We start from the raw sequence: 18,348 nt of genomic DNA on the forward strand, positions 1-18,348 counted from the left end.
GGAGAATGTTATACCGGATAGAGACAGCAGCAAAAGAAAAATAATTTTAAACCGTAACTCATTCTTCGTCCTCCATCTGAAGTCCAGAAAAAAATCACTTTCATAATATGTACTATGTAGTTGGTAAATTATTGATATTTCTTACATTTAAACTGTATCCTATATAATGTTTCATAATTGTTATGGGCCTTTGCCATTTATTGTGAATCAGTTTATACGAATAAAATGTATAGTATTTACAATTCAGTGTGCAAAGTTAAATCTCTCCTCAATACTCAAATATCTGGCAGACTTATTACCTCACGTGAAAATAAATTACTATTTGTAAAATAAACAACCTTTCGGTCTTAGGATCGTTCTTGTATGGAAGGTACGAGAAGGCGAACTGAATATGTGGGCAATTATAGATAATTATTTTACTTTGGGTAAGGTACGAGTAATTGGTGGTTCGAGTTGTCTATCTCTGTAATACTTGCCACAAATACTACATCCACAGAAAACAAACCTTGCAAGGCACGTGGATTTTTATTAAACTTGAGAAAATGGGTTCAAAAACCAAGAAAATATCGAAATCGGCCACGAAAACAAAATTTAAAGGAAAGCGATGGAAAAAGGGGAAAAGTAGTAGCAGTAATCCAGAGACAAAACGATTCAGAGAAGCTGCGAAATCAAGATTTTTCCAACCTATGACTTCAGGCAGTTCAGGTGAGAGCAGTTTTAAACCTTCTTCCAAATACTGGAGTAAACTCTTAAGTTAGAGTGTAATACACCCGGACCATATCTGTTATGTACATGGACTTATAATTAAATTAAAATCTGTATTATTACTATTAGTAAATTTGTACAGTGCCAGTGGTAGTCCGAATTTCCTCTGACCCTGCAAACCTTCTCATTTTTATTTGGATATTGATTTGTTGGGTTGGGTTCAGAACTATGTGCCATTTGAAAAGTTGGAGATTCAGAGGTACCATGGAGTACAGCCCTTGAACTACTTGTAACGACTTTCAAGTTGAAATTGTAGAACTCTAACAAATAGGCTTCTGAAAGAGGGTTATGTTGCTACAAGACTTAAGTTATCACTACAGAAGTTTTATGGTCGTCATCATGAACATCATTATGGTGTATCCATCAACACCATGAAAACTGATTTATTCAACAGGTCATAGTTTTCCTTTCCTCGTTTGACTACCCCAGACTTGACTTTTTATGAGCAACTCGGATGGTGCTTCTAGAAAAGCAAAGGTTGCTTACACTACCGGTGCACCTGGTCCATGCTCCGAGTTTTTAGTGGAGTCAGAGTTGCTCATTTACTTTTGTTACTTTGTATGTATGATTTTAGTTACTTTATGTTCTTTGTTGTGTATGTCTGTTTTTCATGTCTGGTCTTTGTCCCTGGATTACATTCTTTTGATTACTGCTATAACATTGGTTCCCTTGATTACTCTTTCACACCTATTAAGTTCAATTCTTGAATCATTTTACTGTATGCTGATACCATATTTGCCACAAAAATTACATTTTTTATTGAAGTTCTGATCATTTCCCATGAGGGACCCTGTTTTGTTGACATTTTGACTTGTAATAGAGAGTAGGCGGAGTTTGTTACTTTTCATTCCGAATGGAACAGAAACCATTTTTTAAACCAGAATCTAATTGAATTTTGAAAAATTCTGCTGAAAAATTATGTGTCAGTTACCCTTCCTTTCCAAAAGTAACAAGCTCCGCCTATTCTCTATTACGATTCAAAATGTCAAAATTTGCACCCTGAACTTTATACAGAAATTGAATTTCAGTATTGTGCAATATTGTATCCAAATGAGTTTGTGTGTCCATAATGAACTTTAAGTCTCTACATGTATGTTTAAGTATGTCAAAAACTAATATTTTGTATTACATGTATACCGGTATATATTAATAGAGTTCAACTTGCTGCACTTGGTGAAGCTTTTTATTCAAAGGTGTAGTAGGAAACACACAAATTATTTTCTTTGCCAGATTGTGTATTATGATTAATAGACTTCAACTGGTTGAAGTTGTATCTTACTGCATTTGACAATGCTTTTTATTCTAAGGAGTTTAGGAAACACACTCACAATTTTTTTGGCCAGAGCAAGTTTCCCTTTTGGGCCTTTTCTGTTCATATTTGTCCCAGTAACATAGAATTAAATGGATGTTTACTGTTTATTGAATATTCATACATTTTTTTTTACTAAAACTTCATACAATGCTGTATTCAATAATTGAGGAGGAAGATTGAGTTAAACAAATCCTTGTAAAATTATGCCAATCATGATTCTGTACATGTCTGTTAAAATTGCAAAAACTTGGCAGAGTAGTCATTCTTGATATATTTTTTTTTATTCTACTTATTTCATAAACTTGTATTCTAACAAGAATTATGGTTTGCAAATGGATAAAAATGTTTTATAAGAGGAGGTACATGTACAATGAAACACCATTGTTTATTTGTTGATTTTTTTTCTCTGACCACAAGGTGCTAAAAAACACAGACCTAATGAAATTTTGGTTATTAAGTTTGCCGGGTGTGACAATTTTCACAAACTCTGCAAGTATCCATAATTATACTATACAAGGTAGCAATAGAAATCACACAGCTGCAGTTCATATTTGTCTTGATGTTTGTCTTTGCTTTCTTTCTCAGTTGTATATTTGTACATGTACTTCATCCCAATCTTCCTCCCATGGCACTGTTAATTTGATCAGTATGATTGTCTTCTGAGGAGTAGTCACCCTACCTTAACCTACATGTACAACCCTTGTGTTATTTTTTTTTTTTAGATGTGAAGTCCTTTTATGGCAAATTGGGTTTAGCGTGTTCAATATTAGAATTGTATTGAAAAATGTCTAAAGTATATAAAGACACCCTTCAGTTTCCCAGGATGGCCAAGGATATGTGTTCAACTCATATTATGTCTCCAAAGATTCAAGTTAAATAGACATTAGTGTCATGGATAATTATATGATTTTAAGTTTATTTGTAGATTCTAAAGGTGGTTTAACAATGGATGCATTGGCTAAACATGATGAAAGTCAGTTTTCACATGATACAGATTCCAATCAAGGGGGATTTGACAAAATGTCAGCTTCTGATAAACTTAGCATTGGCGCAAAGACCTTCAATACATGGGCTACCAACTATACAGAATGTACCAATGCAACTTTCAACAAAGTTCACAGATACTGGGCTTCAAATACTGCTTATCACAAAGAGGTATGGCACACATACATGTGTATATGTGCTTTATATTATAGAAGTTTGAAAGGAGATTAAGGCCAGGCACTTTATTCAAAGTAGGTATTAGGCTGGTACATCTAGATATTTACTTAGTGATCAGGATTTTCATGTGCCTTGCACCATAGAAAAAAAACAGATATGGTGAAAAGCAACAAATACACCAGTGTTTAACTTAAATAGTTACATTGTCAATAAAAATAGTACATTATGGTACTTATGTGTAACAAAAGCATGCATTATGCTTAAAGGACTCTAGTCTTGTCTTTTTTAAATTTTATTGTATAGACAAATCACCATTCATCAAGGGAAAGTTTGATGGGGGAGGGGATTGGAGGGTGGTAGGACCTTTTGAATCACACTTGTCAATACCACTGGTGGTAAGTAAATGGTCATAACTTTCATCCCAACTTAGCAAATTGTAGCTTCGAGACTCCTGTGTGTTACAATTAATGGTCTCAATTATTGATGATGTGAATTTAAAGTAAAAAATTGAGGATCTCACAAAAACTGGCAGGTAAATGCATAAAATAAATGAAATAAAAATTAATGGACAAAAGCCATCAGCATGTTGGGATGGTCATACATGTGACTTTCATTTACGACCATCACTTTCCCCAAGTGAGTATTGGTCGGTTTAAATTTTGCATCCATAATTTCTGTCATTATTAGTTATTTTTTTTTGTCCTTCATTAAATTAACAAAAAAATATATTAAACATATTTCAGTGTTCTTACATTTAAAATATCAACAAAAACAAAAATGTACATTTCCCTTTCAAAATGATTTATACCTTATATATGTGGTCTGGTGCTGTTTTCCGATTTTTGGGTTCTGGCAATGTTATTTTTAGCTTAGGAAACCACAGTGTCATTTCAAGCATAGTGAATGTGCTTTGAAATGTGATGATCTTATATTGAGTTTTATCAAAAATAGAGACTTTAGAGCTGAACAAGAGTTCATGAGTTAGGGTTGCCACAAAATGTTGTGGTTTTTGTAGGGATATGTCTCATATGGGGTCTCTCACCACAGCAGAATTGATCTATAGTGCATTCTGTATAATAATGATGTCTCTTACCACTCCCACAATGTCGACCCCTTATACTATCCACTTCTGGTTTTAGGCCAATCTAAGTCATCAAGATGGGTATTAAGTTGGGTTTTTTTTTAAATGTAATAACGATGAATAAGCTTCATGTAAAGTTTCATCAAAATTCATTGAATGGTTTAAGGAGAGTCACCTTTAAGATGCATGGAGTAACAAGGATGAGCATGATTCCTATGTACCCCCAATTTTTGTTTGCTGGTGGTACATGTACTATTAACATGTACATGTAGCACTGCAATTACTTCACATGAGTGGCACTTAAAGATACATATGTACCTGTAGGTCGTTTATTTCTGTTGTGTGGAGTCAAAATTTTGTCTTCATTTTTATTTATATTAAATTCTTGATTATAAATTATTTGTAGATAATTGCTGTGTTGGCTGCTGTCACTGAGGTCATAAAGACAAGTGGAGGAAAGGAAACAGAAACAGAATATTTTGCTGCTTTGGTAACTAGAATAGTGTTTACAATAAAAAAATAAAAATACTCTGACATGTATACAAAACATTGCTGACTCATTTGAAGAAAGTGGGGTAGCACAAAGTAGGTTGTAGCTGTCATTTTGATTCATAAGATAATAAACAATGAACAAATTGGTCATTATTTGTCCTCAGCCTCAATGCAACATGGGAATTTAGAAATGCTATTCTATGGGTCCCTCGATCTGTACTTCAAATCTTGTGAGTGCTCTCACACTTGCATTTCTCAACAGATTTGGAAAAATACTGTATACTTATGTTTATTATGCACATTCATGTATACCATGCATCCCCTTCTTGGCAAAGGAGATCCACGGAAAAAGTTAGTTTCCGCGTAAAACGCACACTGGGAAGCGAGGAAAAATCACCAGCAGAAGACCACATTGAGTTGAAAGGATTCCGGTAAATTCCCTGAAACGTGTATCCTTTCATCATTAATCTTTTAAATAAAAATACATTTTAGGTTTCCCTGCATTTGCAAGTCATTTATTGATTTTAAAATACATTGATGTGTTGGATCCATTCAATTGGTCAGCTGAAATGTTTACATCTCCTGTTATATGCAAATCAGATATTTCACTAAAACAATGGCGTCTGTTTATAAAAAATGATATTTAAATGTACGAAGCTTGTGTATTGATATTTGACAACTGTTCATCAAATGGATTAAAGGATTAGTTATAATTGTTTTCACCTTTTAAATTGATCTTTTGTTATTTGATAATCAAATGACAATAGGATGGAGGACAGGTTAGCACTTCCATTATTGTGTATTTAACGCTTCACTGCAACAGGTGAAGAAGTTACATAATTAGGACGGCATGTGTTGAGAGAAAAATAAGAAGCCAGTTGTGGTTTTTCGTACAAATTAATGAAATGCAAGAAAACAGCATTGATTGATAAAACAACTATTAAATAGCAGTAAATTTTATTTATTTATCTCACAAAAGACTGTTCTCAAAAATACAAAATGGCTCCATGTTGTTTTGTGCTGACACCTTCAGTTCTGATTCCCAATAATTATTTCTCCAGAAAAAAATCGAGAAGCTCATTGTTTTGGTGTATACAACACACCCACCTCCTGGAACAAAAAAAAAATTGAAAAAATGTGTGCGGTATATACGGAAGAATATGGTATACCAAAAATTTATACAGGCAAGATCAAAAATCAATATTTTCAGGGTAATATTGTGAGAGTTATCACCCTTGGAAATTGATATGCTCACAAAGTATGTTTTGTAAATGCTCTGACATCAACATTTCTCATCAGATTTGGATCTCTTAAATCAACAATGACTGAATATTATTGTTGAAACAATCTCTCTTGTAAATGAGGTGTCATAATTTATTTTGTAAGCACTCACACATCTTTATTGCCAAACAGATTTTGATCAAATTTATACCAAAATTTTATAATACCATGAATTACTCAGACAAGTGTAAAAAATCAGTAATTATTATTTTGATGGAATTTATTGTCTTTACTGTCAAAGCAGGCTGGGGACATGGAACACTGTTCTTTTATTTTATTGCATTTAACAGGCACATTTTATTTTCTGCTATTGTTTTCATCATTTTAGATGACAGCTTTAGACACTGCAGATAATGCAGACTCTCAGGCAGCCATAGTATACTTACTGAATCTAGTCATAAAAAGGTATAGTTGACACAACATTCCTTTTAAACATGATGAAGTATTATCTGTTGGAGATATTTCTAGAAGTTAGAATTTTATAAATTATACTAATATTGCTGTGATATAGAATAATATATGAATATTAAATAATTTAATAGTTTCTATTTTTATAGCTTTTCTTAGTAACATATAGTAGTGTCACAAGAGAAGAATATTCTAAAAACTAGAAGTGAATTGTAAATTATTGATAGTAATACTATGTGTTTCTACAGGGTGCCAGTGGCCGTATTGAGAAGCAAGTTTGCTGAAGTTTCTAAGAAGTTTGTAGATATACTTGCACTGAATGCTGATGGAAACTTTACATCTCTTCTGAAATCTGTTAGTTGTTATTGTATAATTAATTTGATTTCCTACAAGCTTTCTGATTGGTCAGTTCTCTTTGAGCAGGCCAGGGTATTTTGTATATTTTGATTTCGCCCAGTGACATCAATAACATCAATTGGTCCACACCCCACTTCAAAGTGAACAAGTGGAAAAAGCACCAATCAAGTCATTCCTGTTAAAAAATTAGAAACATTCCTTAAATGGCATGGGTACATGTGTTAATATTTGTCTTTTAATTTCGTGGGTACATGTGTTAATATTTGTCTTTTAATTTTGTGGGTACATGTGTTAATATTTGTCTTTTAATTTTGTGGGTACATGTGTTAATATTTGTCTTAATTTTGTGGGTACATGTGTTAATATTTGTCTTTTAATTTTGTGGGTACATGTGTTAATATTTGTCTTAATTTCGTGGGTACATGTGTTAATATTTGTTTTAATTTCGTGGGTACATGTGTTAATATTTGTGCTTTGAAGTAGAATGATTTTTTGTTGGATTCCTCAATTTGTAGTTTGTGGGTCAATAAAATAAAAAAAAGATTAATGATTTTGAGTAAATTTCTGACAAAATTATTACCATAGAAAAGCATTTTTGATGAAGATTAAAAACAAAGATATGTTAGAATTAAGTTTTTTTGGGGACATGTGTCTCACAACACTGATGATTGAGACAGAAGTAATTTCCAACGGAAGTTTTATGATACATCTGTAGAGTAATTACAACTCCTGTTTTTATTTCCCTGATTGAGACAGAAGTAATTTCCAATGGAAGTTTTGTCATAAATCTGGTGTTTTCCTCGAATGCCAACATTTTATATGTTACCTATTCCTTGAATGCCAACAAAAATATTTCAATAGATGTTTATATTATAACAATAGGAGTTTTTATAACAATTAAAATGTGTTATAACTATTTAACTGTTGCGATTAATCAGTGAAGTCAATAAATGGAACATTATACCTTTTTTATATGGAAAACAGCAGAATTTTAAAAATATGTTAGAATATAATAAACCTGAATTATTAAAATTTGTAAAAATATAATAAAATTTTAACATTTTTTTACTTTTATTTTAAGAAATGTATAGATTATATTCAAAAATTTTAATGGAATTCAGAAATTTAACATCGATAAACAAAGTCATATGATATCAATTTATGGTAAAAGAGCATAGTCCTTAAACAACTTACAGCAAAACTGATCTTCTACATTGTGTAGCAATTACAAATATTTTATTAAATAAAAAAATTCGTACTTAGTAACTAATCTAGTACTAGTATTCTTGTGGTGAATTGAAATGTCTTCAAGTTATTGGACTGCAAAAATGATTCAAAAGTCTATCGCGCTATACATGTACATCTATGATTTTGTGAAGAAAAATTAAGTAGAAACAGCAAAAAAAAAATAGTAATAATAAGATTTTAACAACTGGAATAACTATCTGAAATATGAACTGGAATAAGTCACCTGTAAATAACCTATCTGTTAATATGTATAGATGTTTTGATAAGCATGCAACTTTGTTGTTATAACCACTGACACCATTCCTTGAACGCCAACAAAATTTTACAGGTAAATTGTCGGTAGATCAAAGGATGTTGGCATTCGAGGAATAAACCATAAATCCATAGAGTAATTACAACGCCAGTTTTTATTTCCCTGATAACAAGTAAAAATTCTTTTGAATAAAAAAATCAGATGCCTTTGGAACATCTATGTTTAACAGAAATGATAGAACCTATGTTTATGCAATGCCACTTTATTCACTACCGTTACAGTGGAAAGGTGGAAACATTCATAAATTCTCAATGAATGTCACTCGAACGCTATGTTTATGGTTAACATTGGCATTACATAATTCAAGGCTATTAATCAGTAATAGACCGTTGATTTGTCATTTAATTATTTAATTAGGGGTGACAGGATGTCAACCACTCAATGTGACTCCTTCCTCCATGGCAGGTGTACGATGTCAAAAAATCTTTCTATTTGAGTTTACTTTCTTTCACAGAGATAATTGTGTGATTTATATTGTAGTTACACCGCCTAGGTAATCCACAAAAATAAGTATCCCACCAATAAAAATGAATCCTCAGTATAAAACAAAGGTGTAATCAACATTAAAGAAGAATCTTGAGGACAAAAAAAGAAGCTAAGGCATAATGGACAGAAACCAATTGAAAAACATGCAGTAAACAGAAAATCCACCATTCATTTTATAATATGTTAACAAAAAGTCTGGATTGAAAGAATTCTTAGTAAGTTTTGTTATTTTTTTTGCAGTGAATTATTTTTAATAAGCAATGTTTATTTTTATTCATCCAGTTGCTGATGTCATTAGCTGGTGTTTTAAGAGTACAGGACCAGGCGTCTTGGTCGAATACTTCAGTACAGCGTGTTTACTCTGGACTCCTGTCATTCATTACTCATAAGAAACCTAAGGTGTGTTTACATGGTTCCTTTTACTAACAAATAACCTAAGGTGTGTTGTGTTTACATGATTACATTTAACTCACAAGAAACCTTAGGTGTGTTTACATGATTACATTTAACTCACAAGAAACCTAAGGTGTGTTTACATGATTACATTTAACTCACAAGAAACCTAAGGTGTGTTTACATGATTACATTTAACTCAAAGAAACCTAAGATGTGTTTACATGATTACATTTAACTCAAAGAAACCTAAGGTGGGTTTATATGAGGAGTGAAGTAAGATGCATGTATCAAGGAGTAATTTTATCCATTATTTAGATTATATATATAGATTAAGTTTCCTTTAAGCCAGAAATTTGTAGTTATGATTTGTATTGAGTCAGACACTAGAATTATTGTATGAGTCGGACACTAGAATTATTATATGAGTCAGACACTAGAATTATTGTATGAGTCAGACACTAGAATTATTATATGAGTCAGACACTAGAATTATTATATGAGTCAGACACTAGAATTATTGTATGAGTCAGACACTAGAATTATTATATGAGTCAGACACTAGAATTATTATATGAGTCAGACACTAGAATTATTGTATTTCTTTGTAATATGATTTGTATGAAAGTATTGCAAACTCTAGATATCAATCCAGTGTATTCCCCCTGAAAACAGTTTGGGGGTATATAGGTTTTACCGTGTCTGTTTGTATGTCTGTACCAACTATTTTCAAAGCAGCTTGCAGCATTGTTAATATGAAACTTTGTGGGATGTAATATTACCAAACGGAGATGTGCATACTGTCAGGAATTTAAGTTTGGGCAAAAATTGTAGAAATGGCAACTGATGGACTTGTGTGTTTTTCGGCAAATCTTGGTCTGATGTATTGTCCCCTACTCCTCCTCAAAGAATTGTAGGGTTGTAATGAAACACAACAAAGTGTTAGATAAATATATTGCAGTGTGCTTACTCTCAGGAATTTATGTTTACAGTAAATTTATAATCATATTGCGTTTTCCCCCCAAAAAATGTACTAATTTCTGTTTGGAGTTGGGAGTTTTAGAATAACAGCAAAATTGTATGTCTAAAGTGCATAGCCTATTCCCATAGAATTTAGTCCGCTATGAGTTTTGTGTTTACATTGGTCCCCAAATGTAGTTGGTTCAACAGGCTAGTGGGGTATTAGTCATGTTTTTGGCAATGTCTAATTTTGAATTAAAATTTCTCACTAAAGAGACAAGAAAATTCCTATTTTAGTTGTGCAAGATTTCCTTATCTCACTCACAGGTTGAGACAGAACATGTTTGCTTACCATAACAATTGGCACAATTGAATAAAGAGTTATTAATGAACAAATATGTATCTTACCAATACTGAATATGTGTTTGAATAATTAAAATAATTTTATCGAGAATAACCCATGATTGATCATTTCTTGCAGTTTGTTTATGCTGTTTTGAAGTGACCTAAATTGTACACCTTGTCATGACGTATCATTTGACCTGATATGTCATGATCAGCCGTTAAAAGCAGGTCATTTAAATTCAGACATAACCTGAAGGGAGAAAAAGAATCAAACACCTGTTTTTTTGCATGGAAGATTGGGAAATCTCAGACACCCTTGGATAAGCTGAAATTGTTGGCTGTGCCTAGTCAGAGAAAGATTAAATGTTACCCTCTGGTGTCCGAAATTTCCCTTTCTTGTACTCATACATGTGTTTAATAAATTCTTAATATCAATTAAACAGTAACTATAGCTGGGAGCATTGAAAAACATACTTTTCTCAAGAATCTGAATTATACTAGGGTTTTTTAATCCAATTTATACATTGATTTCTTTATTATCAATATTCTCAAGATTCTACAATTTAATTTAAGGTAAGGAAATCAGCCCAACAAGGAGTATGTTTAGTAATGAAAGGAAGTATGTTTATGACCCAGGGTAACCCTCCTCCTCATCATCCAATGGCACAACTCACAGCTAAATACTGCATACAACAGATTGAGGAATGTGGAGGTAAAAATGTATTTCATGGAGGCAGTAAACTAAGCTATCATCACTTGAATATATATCAATATTCCATTAGATTGATATAATAAAGTATTTGACCATAGTGTCATAGAGTCAATTACTTCATTTATTATAGATATTTTCTTTAACTGGCATTGGGTTAATGTATTATTGTCTGCAGATAGGGAATCATTTCTCATAAAAATGTTGCTTACTCTAGACTTGTATTTTACTATTGATCCACAGGGGGTTACTCCCTCTATTAAAAATATGCAGTCTAACAAGTGTATAAAACAAAAAGGGTGATCTTATATTTTGGGGTACCTCGCTTCAACTTATTTTTTCTCGTATAAAATCAAACATATTACTTTTTACTGCTCTGCAATGACTTAACAAAAGATAAATCTAAAAAATAAACACTTGCATCACCACCAAATACTTTTGATTAAATTCAAACAAGGATTTGTACATTCAAATTCATATTTCTACAATCGCTTGGACTGAAAGTGAAACTACTGCTACCTTGACATTGCTAGACAAACATACGATCTACAATAACACTAGAAAGTGCAGGAAAATTTGTATTCCTAGTGCTGTTGCAAACAACACATTTAGTGATGTCTAAGTCGCTGTATTTTCACTTTCGCTCCAAGCAATTGTAGAAATATGGAGTTTGAATGAACAAATCCTTATATTTTAACATTATATGAACAGAATTAAATAGTGCCCAGCTGGGAGTTTTAGAGGTGTGAAATACTTATCTAAAAGCAAAAAAAATAATTAGAACACCATCAGAAACTCCAGAACAAAAAAATCTGACACTGTGGTCTAAGATGTATGAAAGACAAGAATATTTGCAGTTTAATTGCCTGTGATAAAATGTAACTAATTTTGTTCCAGGAACAGGAGAAGCACAGGAGACCTTGCACACATTAGCTCTATTGAAGGATATTATTGCCCAGTTTCCATTGAATAGTGTCAAGTCAGTTTGTGAGACAATACTCAGAATGATGACCCTTAGTAATGTGGTAAGCTTTGTCCTGATAAACGGGGCTCACCACACTTCAAGCTTTGTCTGTATAAGTAGGGTTCACCACACTTCAAGATTTGTTCACATAAGCAGGGCTCACCACAAGTCAAATTGATGCGAAGAATTCATTAAGGCTACAGCATTCCAGCTAAATACCAACATCAGTAATCATAAAATATCAATGTTTTCATTAATATTTGATAAATTGTTTAAAGTCTGTGCGAGCTTAGTCTGCACTTGATTTTTAGGAAAATGGTATATGGAAATACAAGAAACATCGTTATGTGTAGTATACTATATATAGAAGCAGTTAGCAAAGGGATATATATAATGCATTTTTTTTATTTTGGATTAAAATAATTTGATATTGGACAATATTTTGACTATATTAGAACAATAAGTAGATTATTGTAAATCACAACAGACAATCTTGAGTGAATCACTAAAAAATTACAATAGTCAGGCCAAGCAAAGGGATTATGAAAGTTACTTAAAGGCATTTTGTTACATGTATAGTTATATATATTCTGATCAAGTGTTATGGATGCACTTCTTAATTTTGGAAAGAATATAAAATTGCTTTATGTGGGGAACTTATCCAATCATATTGTAGTGAGAAGCTGACATTAGGTAATATCCTTGTTTTTAGAGGGTAATTTGAACTTAGTCTTGAGGGTTTTAGAGAGAAATTTTTTTTATTTTTTTAGTGACAGATTTGCCAGCTTCACCTTGTGAGCCTTAGATCAGTCCTCTTTACTACATTATTTGAATGTGATTATATTAACTGAATAGTTCCCTTCACTGTTCGTTTCATTGTGAAAACAGGAATTTGCTTTTTTGCCACTTTTAACCTAAATTATTGGCTCATGAATATATTTTTTCTTGACCATATTTGGATAGTATTTAGACTAACTGATTAAGTCAGTGTATTTTTATTTAGGTTGTAACATCATGTGGAATGCAGACCTTGTATGGAATGTTTGTAAGTCAACCCAAATCATCTAATGTAACAGCTGAACTCAATGCACAGATTATCACAGTAAGTTTAAGTGATTTATATTTGTTCTCACTGCACTTAGATTTTCTGAAAAGATATTTTGATTGCTGTAATATTAGAATTTTTGCTGATTTATCACAGTTCTTTCAAAATCCCCTGCCCTGGCAGATGGCTAAGAAATTTGTAATGAAATAAGTGTATCTTAAGTTTCACTTTACAATAAAGGTGCCCTATTGGTTATAAGGACAGTAAATCAAGTGTCAAGATCATCTTTACAAAAACTGAAAGACAGGTGACCTGCTTTTAATCTAAAGAGGTGTCTTTTATATACGTAATTTTTTTCAGGCTTTATATGATTATCAGCCATCAGAAAATGATGTACAGCCAATGAGGGCATGGTTAGCTGTGATGGAGAAGGCCCATGTCAGTCTTACAAGGTTAGTCCTAGTCTTATTACTGATTATAACCAAGCTAGTTTTATATCTACAAGTTAGGTAGTATAGTAAATTGATATAATTGTGAATTGACAAATTTGGTCTTCAGAAGTTTCCAACAATTTTTTCTACTTTCTTATATTTATTGCAGGTTGGATGATAAGTTATGTGTGAGTCATCTTCCCAGATTATTTTCTGCCACAATGACATGTCTATTGTCTGATAAGTCTGACATAGCCTCGGCTTCAGCTAAAGCTACAAAGGTACCTGTTCTTGCTTTTATGATAAAGTCCATAGTCTGTTTTGTAGGCAGTCAACATTTTGATATAGAGTTTATGGCTATTCCAGTAAAATTTCCCTGGAGTGGGTGGAAATCCACTGAATTATTAAAACCTTTGATGGGGATATTTCTGGTGTTTGACATAATTTAATGCACTGCAAATATGAATATAATTAATTTTCTTGGTGGTACATCTTATGAATTGTGGTGTTCCACCCCCTTTAGAGAAATTTTACTGGAATCGCCCATAAGTATTTCATCTAGTTAGTCATAATTTACCAACTTTCACTCTTTATCCATATGTTTTTTTTCTACATGAAAAGTAAATACAGATTTATTTTATGTTATTCAGCATTCTTGCTCTTGGACCCGTAAATTAGTATTCACCTTTTCCAAATCTTATCACTTTACCTATTTTATTGGTTTTAATGAAACACTTCCTTATTTTTGTTAATACAGAATGTATTGAGAGAGTGTGTTCTTCCTGTGTCCAGTAGTCTGAAACATCTGGTGGAAACAGCTCCTAGTGGAGCAATAACACCAGTACATAAAGTAGTAAAAGCTGTAGAAAGTGGACTTAGTTACCAGTTCCATTCTTCTTGGGGGCTCATCTTGCACATTTATGCTGTTTTGTTTGAGGTTTTAGGAAAACAGTGTCCAAAGCTTTTCAAAAAGGTAATTTGTAAGTGCATAAATGTCACATTATTGTACAAATGTCTAGAATCGGATTCATTATTTATAAGCATTATGAATCAAATATAATTTTCTATGAATAAATAATTTGAAAGTTTTATATTAAATTAAATTTCACACATTTCATTAAAACAGGGATCTGCTCATTTAAAGAAAACATTTTAGACTGAAGTAATGTTTTAATAATTTGATTTCAGTGTGTAATCTATGGCTATCTCTCAATTTCATCAAATACTGTAAACATATTAACTTTGGTGGATTCTGACAAGTGAACATATTCACAGAAATCAATTTTCCTTGTTTCAAAAAATGATTAGCATTATATGTAGTGTTAAAAATCAATTTTGCACATAATTCTTTCATGTTTTACTGTTCAAAGCAAGAATTATTTAAGTACACTATTGTTTTTACAATTATTTTTTTTTTTATCTAATATTATTTTTTTATACAAATACAAATTTCAATCAAAGTACTGGTAATATTATATTCTCAGAGTTTGGAGTCTATAGCAGATTTACGAGACAGCCCAAGGTTTGCCTTTAAAGGTGAATTAGATCATGCTTTTGGCTGTGCCATCAAATACATTGGACCTCGACTTGTTTTAGAGGCAGTACCTCTCAACATTACTGGAGATAAGTATGTACCTGTAACCATTGTATACAATAGCAAAAAGTTGTTATGGCATTGTTTCTATTGGCTTCCTCCATACTCATTTTGTTTATGCACAATTACTTCAGTAAAAGTGAATGGATCTCTATTAAATATTACCACCAGGTTCCATGCTACTGCAGTCAGGCATTGGGAATTATTTTAGAGATTATAATGTTATTTGTTAAGGAATAACAAGCCAAAGATGTGTATTAACCTCTATGATATTATACAACGTTCCACAGAGTTGATTATTGGGGTATGACTAACTATTGGGTAATTGGGGGTAAAAAGGTGCTTGTAAACATTTTTTCTTATTTCTAGTCTATAACATGAGTAAAAGTGTATGGATGTCTATGAAATTGTACCTTGAGTATCTGCACAACAAAAGTCTGTTTTGGATTGAATTTATGGATTCTGAACCTATCTATTTTAGAAATGGGTGGCAAATATGGACAATAAACAAACATTCTGTATTTTTTCTGGACACTATAATGGATATGGATCTCATGACATTGTACTACAAGGTTCCTTATCACAAATAAATTGTTGGATTTGGATTAAATGTTGTAAATTTTGACCCTTTTGGAATGGATTACTGTATAATCATTTATTTTGGTGAGGATAAAATTTTGTGGTTTTGTCTTTGAAGCTGATTTTGTGGTGACAAATTTTCGTGGATTCTCAATTAATTTTTTTTCAATGGGAATGCCCTTCTGATTCAAGCTTTCTGATTTGCCAAGTTCTTCTATATAAACTGCGCAGTTCCCACTCCTTCTTGGCAAGACTTATAGGAGAATATTTTGGATTAAGTATTGTTGCCTTTTATGAATTAAAATAGTATGATCTTGGTTCCTTTCATCTTTCATATTTGTTTCCTTCTGTTTCGAATTGTTTGCAAATTGAGGGTTTCACTGAAACACTGACATCAGCACTGACACCGTCACATTTAATGAAAAAGATATTTTGAATATGCCAAGCTCATTTATCGAAGTTTTGACACCTGTAAACAGTTAATCAAGTGGATGAAATGATTAGTGAGAAATGTTTTCACCTTTGTAAATGATCTTTTGTCATCTGCTTATTAAATGCCACAATGCTCGAGGACAGCTTGGCACTCCCGTTATTGTGTTTTACACACTCTCTTGCAAACATAGGTGAAGTAAATTATGGCCGCATGTTTTGGGGGAATAATTAGGATAATTGATTTTAAGTACATGTTTGTTGAAGCATTACTGTTATATATCATCTAATCACTTTGTACAATGAGTTGATAAATTAACAGGTTTTTATCTTTTTTCTTTCATGCAAAAAAAAAGAATTGATTCATGAGGACCTAAAGTAAACTCTTATACTTTTTAGTGATGATTACAATTTCCCACGTAGTTGGATGATACCAGTGATCAGAGATAATGTCTGTAATACAGAGCTAGGATTCTTTACGTCATACTTTCTTCCATTGGCTGCCAAGTTCAGACAAAGAGGTCAGTATTGTCTGTAATACAGAGCTAGGATTCTTTACGTCATACTTTCTTCCATTGGCTGCCAAGTTCAGACAAAGAGGTCAGTATTGTCTGTAATACAGAGCTAGGATTCTTTACATCATACTTTCTTCCATTGGCTGCCAAGTTTAGACAAAGAGGTCAGTAATGTCTGTAATACAGAGCTAGGATTCTTTACATCATACTTTCTTCCATTGGCTGCCAAGTTCAGACAAAGAGGTCAGTATTGTCTGTAATACAGAGCTAGGATTCTTTACGTCATACTTTCTTCCATTGGCTGCCAAGTTTAGACAAAGAGGTCAGTATTGTCTGTAATACAGAGCTAGGATTCTTTACGTCATACTTTCTTCCATTGGCTGCCAAGTTCAGACAAAGAGGTCAGTATTCTTGTTATTATTGTGAAGAAATATTTTTATTTCTAATTTCATTAGTTACAAGTAGATGAGATATACTGGTATTCTATACTATAATTTAATGTGATTTAAAGATTCCAGATTAATAAGATTTGAAAACAGCACTGGTTTGTATTTATCAAGTTTTGTTATCATTGTAAAAGAAAGGGGTATTTTGTTAGTGTTTCAATTTAAAAAAATGAGATCACCTGCATTATTTAGCCTTGGAAGGTATTTTCTGGAAAAGAACCTGATATTTGGAAACATTCATATTTTACTGATAAATGATATAACGTATATGTTACTTATAGCTTTAGAAGCGACCCAGACAGATAACATTGTAGTGGGTAAATCATACGAAGCTCTACAATACCAGATGTGGACATTGTTACCAGGCTTCTGTAATAAACCAACAGATCTGGCCAAGGTAATATGCTTAATATACAGTCATAACTGCCTTAATCAGACAAACCAGAATCCTGTCCAGTGATTGATTTCACAAAAAATAGTCATAACTTATGATGTCATAAGTTAGATCTAATTTTTTTGTGAAATTGACCACTAGTCTCTAAGCTATAACTTAGATTCAACCTGATTAAACCTAACACTATCAAGAACTGCATTCTTAATTTGGCTATTAATCACAAAATCAATTTTTAAAGTGAGAAAAAGAATTAACGTATTTTCCAGACTATAAGTCTAAGTGGAGCATAAGTCAAATTGCCTAATTTTGACCAAAATCAAAGAAAAAATGCATAGATAGTCAAGTTTGCCAGATAAGTTGAGGGTCAGACATGTGGATTTATATGGTAGGCGTCAACGAAGATCTGAGTTGAGCAGTTTGTTTTTAACAGCATATTATTCCAGTGATGTTACTTTGTATAATATTTCTGAATTAAATTAATATTTGTTTTTTTTGTTATAAAGTGTACTTTTTTCCATGAGTTCAATTATTTTTATTGAATTGTGTGTCAATTGCTCTGAAGCATTAGATCATAAGGTGTACAGAATCATAAACATGTCAAGCGTGGGCACCCATGTGTGAAATTAGCTTGAAATTAATT

General features: G+C 32.2%; 1 protein-coding gene across 1 annotated transcript in view; it reads left to right on the plus strand.

Annotated features, from left to right (window-relative positions):
* The first annotated feature begins 476 nt into the window (after positions 1 to 476).
* The window catches only part of LOC148622670 (RRP12-like protein), a 43,053-nt gene continuing 25,181 nt past the window's right edge, over positions 477 to 18,348 (plus strand). Inside the window, exons 1-15 of the mRNA XM_088572691.1 lie at positions 477 to 705; positions 3,003 to 3,232; positions 4,726 to 4,809; positions 6,421 to 6,497; positions 6,749 to 6,854; positions 9,187 to 9,303; positions 11,176 to 11,314; positions 12,209 to 12,336; positions 13,279 to 13,377; positions 13,681 to 13,772; positions 13,921 to 14,032; positions 14,509 to 14,724; positions 15,236 to 15,378; positions 16,753 to 16,874; positions 17,596 to 17,711. Coding sequence (XP_088428817.1) covers positions 543 to 705; positions 3,003 to 3,232; positions 4,726 to 4,809; positions 6,421 to 6,497; positions 6,749 to 6,854; positions 9,187 to 9,303; positions 11,176 to 11,314; positions 12,209 to 12,336; positions 13,279 to 13,377; positions 13,681 to 13,772; positions 13,921 to 14,032; positions 14,509 to 14,724; positions 15,236 to 15,378; positions 16,753 to 16,874; positions 17,596 to 17,711 — 1,944 coding nt within the window. The 5' untranslated portion in view covers positions 477 to 542. The remainder of the gene's footprint in view (positions 706 to 3,002; positions 3,233 to 4,725; positions 4,810 to 6,420; positions 6,498 to 6,748; positions 6,855 to 9,186; positions 9,304 to 11,175; positions 11,315 to 12,208; positions 12,337 to 13,278; positions 13,378 to 13,680; positions 13,773 to 13,920; positions 14,033 to 14,508; positions 14,725 to 15,235; positions 15,379 to 16,752; positions 16,875 to 17,595; positions 17,712 to 18,348) is intronic.

Source organism: Perna viridis, chromosome 3 (genome assembly GCF_037379345.1).
Source record: "Perna viridis isolate PV_CMFRI_1.1 ecotype Kerala chromosome 3, ASM3737934v1, whole genome shotgun sequence".
NCBI lineage: Eukaryota > Metazoa > Mollusca > Bivalvia > Mytilida > Mytilidae > Perna > Perna viridis.